The 11,638-nt window shown below is 37.5% G+C and overlaps 1 protein-coding gene across 1 annotated transcript; it reads right to left on the reverse strand.

The window, feature by feature from the left end:
- Nucleotides 3,146-4,208, reverse strand: LOC100524030 (olfactory receptor 4F3/4F16/4F29-like). Its single transcript, XM_021100019.1, has one exon. It carries the CDS (start codon nucleotides 4,082-4,084, stop codon nucleotides 3,146-3,148), a length of 939 nt encoding a protein of 312 aa, XP_020955678.1. The 5' UTR covers nucleotides 4,085-4,208.

Consider the following 11,638-nt stretch of genomic DNA (forward strand, 5'->3'; position numbering starts at 1 on the left):
TGGAATAAGAATTTGGCATAGGTCGCAGATGTGGCTTGGATCCAGTGTTGTTGTGGTTGTGGTATAGGCCTGGAGCTGCAACTCAAATTCGACCCCTAGCCTGGGAACTTCCATATGCCACAGGTGCGGCCATAAAAAGAGAAGAAAAAAAAACTCTCGAAAAACTATGTGTAAAGGGAACATACCTCAACACAGTAAAAGCCATACATGACAAGCCTACAGCTAACATCATACTCAACAGTGAAAAGTTAAGGTAGACTTATTGCCATGAGAAGCTACAACTGACAAGAAAGAAAGATTTCCCTAGAGTATCTGGAAGGAACAAGGCCCTACTGACACCTTGATTTGAGTTCAGTGGAACTGACTTCAGACTTCAGGACTCCAAAACTGAGAGAAAATGATTTTCTATTTTTTTATGCCACCAAGTTTGTGCATATTTATTATAGCAGTCAGAGGAAACTAATAAAGAAATTAATCCATAATTAGAAGTAAAGTGGATTCAAAGGAGAGGTTTTATTTCTTTTGTGTTTTTAAGCATAGGAGACATGTGGCCATATTTGAATACTAATATAAAAAATCAGTAAAGAGGCTGTATTAAAGATGAGAGGGAGTAACTGATAGAGCAAGGGCCCTAAAGAAGAATGCAAGAGAAATCTAGAACTCACCTGCAGAAAGGGCTCTACACAGAGGGGTCCTGACTCCACCTCACCAAATTCTCTCTCCTAAAAACTAGAAATTAATTGTTCATAAATGCTAGTCAGACTCTGCTGGCCACTTTAGTGATGCAGCTACAGGGGTGATACATAGGAGTTCAAGTGAGAGATTTCAGGACCTCAGAGTATTGGAAGAAAAAGTGGCTAAAGTTCCTTACCGTGTTCCCATTCCTGTTCCACTTTCTGATGATTCTCCTCCTGGATTTCACAAAATACTTCTGCGTGAAAACAAGTCCCTTCTTCTTTTTGTTACTTACGACCAAAATTTTTTGACTAGAATTTGACAGGATTGGATTTTGGGATTTTTAGTAAGTGACATAATTAAAAGCCATGGATGTGTGATAATATTATCATCCAGTTATAAAATAAACAATATTTTGTTCAAGAAATTTCTTTTAGGTCTGCAAAGAAAAAAGGAACTTGAATGCAGCAAACAATCGTGTGAAATTGATACCAATGAAAATAGTAATAACCTCCCAGTGTCACTTCTGCTATCACTGGGATCAGAAATAGAAAGACAATAAAGCCAGTGGTATAGTCCATTAGCAGAAAGCTCAAGAATCTAAATTTAACAAGTGGGGATAGTTCTTTTTTTCCAATTTTTTAATCTAAAGGAGAAGAAAGGAGTTAACTTTGTGAAGTGTTGGATGTGTTAATTATCTTGATATTGGTAAGCATCTCACAACCTATCAAATCATCGTGTTGTATGCTTTAAATGTACACAATTATATTTGTCAGTTATTCCTCAGTAAGTTGAGGGGGCAGGACAGAGGCCTGATTCCTGCCCTAGATTTCTCTTCACAACTCTGAGCCTGAGTATCCTCATTTATAAAAATGGGTTGGCAATAAATAGCAAATGCTGGAGAGGGTGTGGAGAAAAGGATACTCTCCTTCACTGTTGACAGGACTATATATTGGTACAACTACTATAGAAAACAGTATGGAGATGCCTCAGAAAACTAAACATAGAACTACCATATGATCCAGCAATCCCCCTCCTGGGCATTTATTCAGACAAAACTTTTGTTCAAAAAGATACATGCACTCCTATGTTCATCGCAGCACTATTCACAACAGCCAAGGCATGGAAACAACCTAAATGTCCATCAACAGATGAATGGATTAAGAAGGTGTGGTACATATACACAATGGAATACTACTCAGCCATAAAAAGAACAAAATAATGCCATTTTCAGCAACATGGATGCAACTAGAGACTCTCATACTAAATGAAGTAAGCCAGAAAGACAAAGACAAATATCATATAATATCATTTATTTGTGGAATTTAAATATGGGATCTAAAATACAAAACAGAAACAGATCATGACCAAGGAAAGCAGACTTGTGGTTCCCAGTAGGGAGGGAGAAGGGAATGGGGTGGAAAGGCGATTTGGGATTTTTGCATGCAAACGGTTATATTTGCAATGGATTGGCCATGAGGCCCTACTGTACAGCACAGGGAACTGTGTGTGATTGGATCACTTTTCTGCACAATAGAAATTGAAGAAATATTGTAAATCAACTGTACTTTAATTTTTAAAAATAGAATAAAAAAATAAGTGGGTTGAAACAGATGATCTCTCAAATTCCAGTTCTAACATTCAACAATCTATTATAAAATCAACAGTTATCTAGGTAGCCAAACCATATGGGATAAGAGGAAGCTTAAAACTTAAAGAAATACTAAATAAACTAAGAGGTAAAAAACTAAACCAATTAGGTATCATGGCAGTTTAGTAGGTAGTTTGAGAAAAGGACATTAACCACTTAAAAGCAGGGAAAGAATATCAATGAAAAGAAATAAAAGGAGTTCCTGCTATCGTGCAGTGAGTTAAGAATCCAACCACAAGGCTTGTGTCTCTGTGAAGACACAAGTTCAATCCCAGCGCAAAGCAGTGGGTTCTGCATCTGTGGTATAGGTCACAGCTGCAGCTCAGACTCAGTCTTCAGCATGGGAACTTCCATATGCCATGGGTATTGCCATTAAAAAAAAAGAAAGAAAAGGAATAATATACTAATTTCCAACACTGACTTGTTGAACACATTCTCTGACACATTTTGAGGAATAAGACAATTGGAAGTGGAAGATTAAGGTGCTGATCAGTTTTCATTTGAAACATTTTACATAGTAATTATATGGAGATTAAGCAGAAAGCTTTCTTCATTATGAAAAAATAAGATAAATTACCACCCAGAGTGATCATAAAATTAAATAAAACAATTTATATAAAATGTCCAGCACAGGGTTGGAAAACAGAAAGCTCCAATGTTAACTCTCTTTGTCCTCATTAATTAGGGTACTAGAGATACATAACAACATAATAAATGACTAAATATAACCAAATACATAAAATTAAGGAATGCAAATTTTCAGCGACATTTCTTTATTGTCGGTAAGGGTAGAGCTCATGTCTTTTATCCTTAGAGTATTTAAGATATCTTCCTGTAACTCACAAGCTGATAGCAGAGTTTCTTCATTGACGCCTTCATCTCCTTGTTCCTGAATGTATAGATTACTGGATTCAGAAAAGGAGTGAGAACTGCATCAAAGATAGCAAAAAACTTGTCCAGCTGTGATGAGGGGAAGGGCCAGGTGTAGAAGAAGATTAATGGCCCAAAGAACAAAACCACCACAGTGACGTGAGCTGACAAAGTGGAGAGGGCCTTGGATAAACCACCCGACGAGTGTTTCCAAACAGTGACCAGAATGAAGATATAAGAAATAATCAGAATGAAGAAGGAACCCACAGAGATGAGTCCACTGTTGGCTGTGACCATGAACTCTAGCCTGTAGGTCTCTGTGCAAGCAAGTTTAATGAGTTGGGGGAGGTCGCAGTAAAAGCTGTCCAATACATTGGGACCACAGAAGGGCAAGTCTACAACAAAAGCCAATTGGGCCACAGAGTGGATGATGCCAAGGATCCAGGAGGCAGCCAAAATCAAAATGCATATTCGTGGGCTCATGATGACCAGGTAGTGGAGAGGCTTACATATGGCAACATATCTGTCAAAGGCCATGGCAATGAGCAGCACCATTTCTGTGCCCCCAATAGCATGAATAAAGAAGATCTGAGTTATACAACCCCCAAAAGAGATGGCTTTGTGTTTTCTGAAAAGGTCATAAATCATTTTGGGAGCAGCAATAGAGCAAACCCCCACATCAAGAAAGGAGAGGTTGGCCAACAGAAAGTACATGGGGGAGTGTAAGTTAGGATCAGAGCTCACAGAGAATACAATGAGGAGGTTTCCCATTAGGCTTGCCATGTAGAACACAGATGAAAAAAGGAAAAGAAGAAGCTGGATTTCCCATGAATTAGAGAGTCCCAGGAAAACAAACTCAGACACAGCAGAGTGATTGACTCCACCCATTACCTTTGCAAGCAGAGGTGACACAATCTTACCTGAAAAGAGAGTAAAGAAATCAACTTTATGGGGAGTCAGTGATCACACGAAAATAATGCCTTACTTCACACAGCCAAAACACATATAATATAACCCCTTAAACTAGAGTTGCAGAAAATATGCAATAATTCATTGCCACAGAGCACTGCTTCTAACTCCCCAGCTTCCTACAATTCTCTAGGTTTTGATAAAATCCATAAAATATTTTGTTTAATCAGAAGCGTCATGAGAGGCAAGATAGGGATGCCCTGGAAAAACAGGGAAGAAAGAGAAAATGGAAATGATCCTATTGTTTTCTCTCTCACAATTTGTCACTCAACCCACAGATTTCTCCAAACATCAGACAGTTCTGATGACCTTTGTCTTCCCCACTCCCGATTATCTCCTATATGCAATGCTAACAGTCTCATTAATACTCTCTCATGTTTAGCTTCACTATTGCAGTTTTATCAAACCATATTCACCATTTACTCCTAAAGAGAGAAGATGACATAAAAACCCTAAACCTATCTAGCTTTTGTAGTTCAGCTCAGGGCATTGGAGTGATCACAAAACTTAAGCTGTGAGAGCATGTAATAGAATTATGACAAGTCAGAAAAGAGGTCTGTGCTGCAGAATCTAAACAGGGACGAGCTAATGCAATGTAAAAAGCAAAATTCTATGTGATTGACGTTTGTAGATCATTGTTCTTGCCATGTTGCCATGTTTGCTTGTCATGGCTCATGGAATGATCAGAAGAGCTGTGATTAAGTCCTAGCCCAAAGTCCAAGGGAAATTATAGTTCTTTCTCCCATCTTTTCCACACTCAACTCACTCCTTGAACTGTTTCATCATTGGAAAGATAAAGGGACTGAGTTGGGTGATGCTGAGTAATCCTTTCAAGTATAACATTTCCATGATTTTATAACACAATGCCAGCCTGGTATATAGTGAAGTTCAACATAATTATGGTATTCTCCACAATGGAGTGCTATCATGTTCACCACCTTTGCTCTCACCCGCAGTTGGTTCTAAGTCCCATATCTCATAGAAAGCCCTCTCTTTGTATCAGTCTCCCTCTTCTCTAATTCCTTTGCACCACTTACATGATTTATTAGTTGCTATAGCATTTATTTTACCTTTTTTCATAACCATAAGTAATCAATCAGCAAACATTTTCTAGATATCTACTAAGCACAATGCATTGTTCCAGGACATTATGGACTTCCTGAAGTATTAAAATATTCATGACCCTTAAGACTTTTACATTTTTGCACATACAAAAATATAGACAATAAAAATGTAGTTAGATAAAGAACATCAATAAATAGTATACTAATAGAATTTAGAAGCCAAAAAGATATTCATGAGCCAGAGTGATCAGGGCTGTCTTCAGTAAGAAATCAAGACCAGTAATAGAGTTTAAGATATGGATATAATTTATTTGGATATAATGTCTTCATATCTGAGTCTTAAGGAATTACTGAGACAGAATCAGAGAGTGTCTCCCATCTGAAGCAATGTTTGATAAGCTGTCAATGAAAATAATGATGATAAAACAAAGTAAAGCAAAAACAGTGGCTACCATGGGCAAAACACTGAAATAACACTTTTACAGACACTATCTTATTTGACATTTTCAAATACTGTAAAAGTTGGTAATATTCGCTCCTTTTCACAGCAAGGGAAATAAAGACCATGAGACCAGGTTAGAAAAGTAAGAGGTAGAACTGATATTGATTCCCTGATCTGCCTCTTAACCAGGATATAGAGAAGATTTTGCGCTTTTCTCATGACTTTCTGATTATTTAACAACCCTCAGTCCCTCTCCAGTGCCCCACGTTCTACTCTCAGCATCCTAGGCTGATCTAAGTGAGAGGGAAGGAAGCTTTGTCCTCAAGTGTCCGTAAGCATCTGGATTTCTTAAAGTGCTTCAAACACAGTCGCAATTCATCCTACCTATTTAAATAACCATGGTCAGAAAAGGCAAATCTGCATAATACCTGATCTCAGAGCTCCTGGTGGAGTTCCCAGACTGCCATTGTCCTGGCCCACATGAACTCCTTTTGCTTCCCATAGAGACTCTGCTCGCAGTGCTCTCTTATTAACAGAGGAAACAAAGGCTCTCTCTCCACATCAGGAAATGGAATAAAGCTCAGAAATTCTATTTCCACTTAATAATACTAATTTTCTAATTCCCTTTCTTGGGTCTCAATCTTGGATACCAGTAGACAGAAAGAAAAAAAGTAATTTCAGTTTCTGACTGCATGTTCTCTTTCTTCTCACTTGTATTAATTCTCATTCATTAAGCTCAACTGAGTCTTATTCTGTTGTACAAGACTTAACTGATGTCTTTACAAAATGATCCTGACACCAGAAACGTCTATTCAATACTGGCCTTTTGGGACTTCAAGTACACCAATAGTCCTAAACTATTTCTGTATTTGTCCCCAACCCACTCATTTAAAGACCTGATATGTGACTATTTTTTTAAAAAAGTTAACCATATTCAACTTTCCTTGGTTAAAACTAGCATACCTTTATGTACAAATAGCTATAAAAATGTTATTATTGTGAAAAATATGGCTAATTGGCACACGAGAGTAATGACCAAATGACACCCCAGAGACTTGAGATTGCCAATATGAATTCATTTATCCAAGGCAACTGTCTCCCAAAATCCTGGCAGATGAAAAGATGAAACTATGAATGAGTCTCAAAAAGGAGGAAAAAGGGATCAGAAAAAATTTTAAACATCATTTTCTTTTTTTAATTTTATTTTTTTAATTATTTCCCCAATACAGTTTTTTTTCTATTGTACAGCATGGTGACCCAGTTACACCTACATGTACACATTCTATTTTCTCACATTATCATGCTCCATCATAAGTGACTAGACATAGTTCCCAGTGCTATACAGAGGATCTTTTTTATTTTGTTTGTTTAAAATTTTTATTGAAGTATAGTTGATGAGCAATGTTGTATTAATTTCTGCTGTACAACAAAGTGATTCATTTATACACTCATATATATACATTCTTTTTTATATTCTTTTCCATTATGATGTATCACAGGATATTGAATATAGTTCACTGTACTATACATTAGGAGCTTGTTGTTTATGCATCCTATATATAAAATAGTTTGCATCTGCTAATCCCAAACTCCCAATTCATCCCTCCTTCACCTCCCTCCCCTCTTGGCAACCACAAGTCTGTTCTCTATGTCTTTGAGTCTTTCTGTTTCAAAATACATTAATTTTTGTCATATTTTAGATTCCACATATAAGTGATATCATATAATGTTTGTCTTTGATTTTCTTCACTTAATATGATAATCTCTAGTTGCGTCCATGTTGGCGTGAAAAGCATTATTCCATTCTTTTTATGGCTGAGTAGTATTCCGGTGTGTGTGTGTGCGCACGTGCGTGTGCATGCATGCGCACATGCACGCACATGAACCACATCTTCTTTATTCATGTAACAGTGGAAATTCAGGTTTCCATGTCTTGGCTATTGTGAATAGTGCTGCTAGGAACACAGAGGTGTATGAATCTTCTCAAATTACAGTTTTCCTCTGGCTAGATGCCCAGGAGTGGGATTGCTGGATCACATGGCAACTCTAATTTTATTATTTTTGAGGAGACTCCATACTGCTTTCCACACTGGTTATATCACTCTACGTTCTCACCAACATTATAGAGGGTTCCCTGTTCTCCAGACCCTCTCCAGCATTTACTGTTTGTAAACTTTTTTTTTTTCGTCTTTTAATGGCCACACCCACAGCATATGGATTTTCCCAGGCTAAGGGTCAAATTGGAGCTACAGCTGCTGGCCTATGCCTCAGCCACAGCAACGCCAGATCTGAGCCATGTCTGCCACCTACCCCACAGCTCACAGCAATGCCAGATCCTTAACCCAGTGAGCAAGGCCAGTGATCAAACTCACAACGTCATGGTCCCTAGTCAGATTCTATTCTGCTGTGCCACAGTGGGAACTCCCATCTGTATATCTTCTTCAGAGAAATGTCTACTTAGATTTTCTGCCCATTTTTTTATTGGATCGGTTTTTTTTTTATAATGAGCATGAGTTGTTTGTATGTTTGGAGATTAATCCTTTGTCGGTTATTTTATTTGTAAATATTTTCTCCCATGCTGTAGGTTATCTTGTCATTTTGTTTATGGTTTCCTCTGCTGTGAAAAAGCTTTTAAGTTTTAAGTTTTATGTCCCAATTTTGTTTGTTGGTTTTTATTTTCATAGTCTAGGAGGTAGATCAGAAAATATATTGCTGTAATTTATGTCAAAGAGTGTTCTGCCTATGTTTTCATCTAAGAGTTTTATAATTTCCAGCCTTACTTTTGGGTCTTTAATCCATTTTGAGTTCATTTTTGTGAATGGTGTTGGAGAATGTTCTAATTTCAGTTTTTAAAATTTCAAAACTGTGTCAATGAAATTGACAGTTTTCCCAGCACCCCAAATGAAAAGACTTTCTTTTCTCCATTGTATATTCTTCCCTTCTTTGTTGTAAATTAGTTGACCTACATAGATAGGTGCATGGGTTTATATCTGGACTTTCTATCCTGTTCCATTTGTCTATATTTCTTGAGTAAGGTTAAAGGATCTTCAAGAACCATACAATCTTTCTTATATTGATATTAAATCAACTTCACCAAAGAAACTTAGCAAATAAACAGGGATCTTCATGGAAATCCCCAAAGTGTGTGTTTGTGTGTGTATGTGTGAGAGAGAGAAAGAGAGAGAGGGGAGAGAGAAAGAGGGAGAAATGTCTGTAAGGCTTTCTCTACAATCAAAAGCTAGCATATTTAGGAGTCCCTACTGTGGCACAGTGGATAAAAGGATCTAGCATTGCCATAGCTGTGGCATAGGTCACATTTGCAGCTCGAATTCGCTCCCTAGCCTGGGAACTTCCATATGCCACAGGTGCAACCATTAAAAAAAAAAAAGCCAGGAGTTCCGTTGTGGCTCAGTGGTTAACGAATCTGATTAGCATCCGTGAAGATGTAGGTTCAATACCTGACGTTGCTCAGTGGGTTAAGGATCCAGTGTTGCCATGAGCTGAGGTGTATGTCGAAGACATGGCTCAGATCCTGCGTTGCTGTGGTTGTGGCGTAGGCCAGCAGCTACAGCTCCGATTTGACCCCTAGCCTGGGAACCTTCAAATGCCACACGTGCAGCCCTAAAAAGCAAAAAAAAAAAAAAAAAAAAAAAAAAAAAAAAAATAGCCAGCATACTTATAATCTACCTGAACTCTTTAGCTATTTAACAATTACCTACCCATAATTTCACATTAAAAGAATACTTTTAACTCAGAAATAACTATAATGTGTTGGACTTGCTTTTGGATTATGAATCAAAGATTAAATTCTATTTATGTTTGGTCAGTACTCTGTAACTTCAGATAATTCACTTCATGCCTTTATAGTATTATTTCTTCATCTGTAAAATAAGCAGATTATATAGAAAATTATTTCCACAGTCCCTTCCAGGTCCAAAGTTTCCTATGTCATGTACAGGTGTAGTATTCTCATTGATTCATGGAGAAAGAAAGAAGTTAAAAAAGAGAAGATAATCAAAGAAAAAGTATCAAATATAAGATCTATTTTTGCATATACGGCTCAGCCATCATAAGAAACAGAAAATTCAGGGAGTTCACATCGTGGCTCAGTGGCTAACGAATCCGACTAGGAACCATGAGGTTGTGAGTTCAATCCCTGGCCTCGCTCAGTGGGTTAAGGATCTGGCATTGCCATGAGCTGTGGTGTAGGTGGCAGACTCAGATCCCATGTTGCTGTTGCTCTGGTGTAGGCCAGTGGCTACAGCTTTGATTTGACCCTAACCTGGCAACCTCCATATGCTACAGGAGCAGCCCAAGAAATGGCAAAAAGACCAAAAAAAAAAAAAAAAAAAAAGAAAGAAACAGAAAATTCAGAAGATAAAAAGAATTCAGTCTTGAAATTTTTTTTTACTAGTTATTGCAGAAGTAGTAAATACAAATTGTAACCAATAAATATTATCTGTTTTGTGTGAAGGGGAGAGAGGAAAGAAAGCCTTTGTGCATTATATGCAGCCCTGTAATGGCCTAACTCTGATGGCTCACAGAAGTAAAAGGGGAAAAAGTTTACACAAAGAAGAAAAATTAGCAACTGAGAAAAAAAAAATCCTGCTAGGCTAGAACACAGTTTCATTCATTCACTGACATGAATTCCCTACAGATAGTTGGTGCAGGAAAAAGTATACCACATTGTTGAAAGATCCAGCAGCTAAGAGAGTAGATTTTAAAAGTACTCACCATGGAGGGGCAGTGGGGGGTGGGGGAGGAGAGAGGAGAGGAGAAAGAAAAACACTACATTGCCGAGAGGCTAGGAATGTATGAGAAAGACCATGGACAGAGTGTCAGTCTGTAGTGACTGGGGCAATAGTCCCCTGTGTATGGAACATTATTTTGCTTCTCTTGCCCTCCACCCCAGCTTCAGAGACAAAAACCTTCAACCATAAGCAGTGATAGAACCAGAATGAAGAGTATACCCCAAGCTAGGCAAATGGAAAGAACTACTCATCTGGAGGTCCTACACTAAATTTTCACCCAAAAAACAGAAAATAGAAAGGAAGGATTGGATTAAAAAGATGGAAAGAGCATAGAATGATACATAAAACAAAATACTGGAACAGAGTATAATTTTGTACTAGGAAAGGTTGTTGTAGGATCAGAACGGACAAATAATTGTGCTTTCTAAGCTGTAAAATGCTAAATAAATGTGAGATAATTTTAAAAAGAAAAAAATTTTGAGTTAAATTCAAAAAATTAACAAGAGCCAGCATAAGATCTACACAATTAAAAAAAAAAACAAAACAAATGGCAGGAAAAGATTCCAGAAAAATACTGCCACAAAGTAGATGAAAATCAGGACGAAATATTTCACCATGAATTTTTTTAAACTTATAGGATCATATTTTTTAAATAAACACATTGATATTTAAAAACTCAGAATGAAACAGGAAGAGATTAAGTATGAGCAGACATACCTCAAGAAAGAACAGTAGAAAAAATTATTCATCACAGATATTAAGTAAAATTGGACAGAGACCAGGGAAAAGCAGACACTGCTGAAACACAATAGAGGAGAGATAAAGACAGAGATAAGGACCCAATGAAATCAAAGTGAAATAAGAGATTAAAGTGCTTAGAGATATATTTTTTTTGTCAATGTGCACATAATTGGAGTCCCAAAGAAGAAAACACAATGGAACAGAACATATCACTTAAGAACTATCACTTAAGAACATTTTCCAGAAATAAAGGAAAACTTGACTTTAAAACTAGGTTGAGGAGTTCCCAGCATGGCACAGTGGAAATGAATCTGACTAGGAACCATGAGGTTGCAGGTTCGATCCCTGGCCTTGCTCAGTGGGTTAAGGATCCGGCATTGCTGTGGCTGTGGCATAGGCAGCAGCTACAGCTCCAATTAGACCCCTAGCCTGGGAACTTCCATATGTCTCAGGTACAGCCCTAAAAGGACAAAAG

Source organism: Sus scrofa, chromosome 7 (genome assembly GCF_000003025.6).
Source record: "Sus scrofa isolate TJ Tabasco breed Duroc chromosome 7, Sscrofa11.1, whole genome shotgun sequence".
NCBI lineage: Eukaryota > Metazoa > Chordata > Mammalia > Artiodactyla > Suidae > Sus > Sus scrofa.

Excerpts from the sequence above, each read along its gene's own strand:
- LOC100524030 (XM_021100019.1), bottom strand. The coding sequence starts at position 4,084 with ATGGGTGGAGTCAATCACTCTGCTGTGTCTGAGTTTGTTTTCCTGGGA.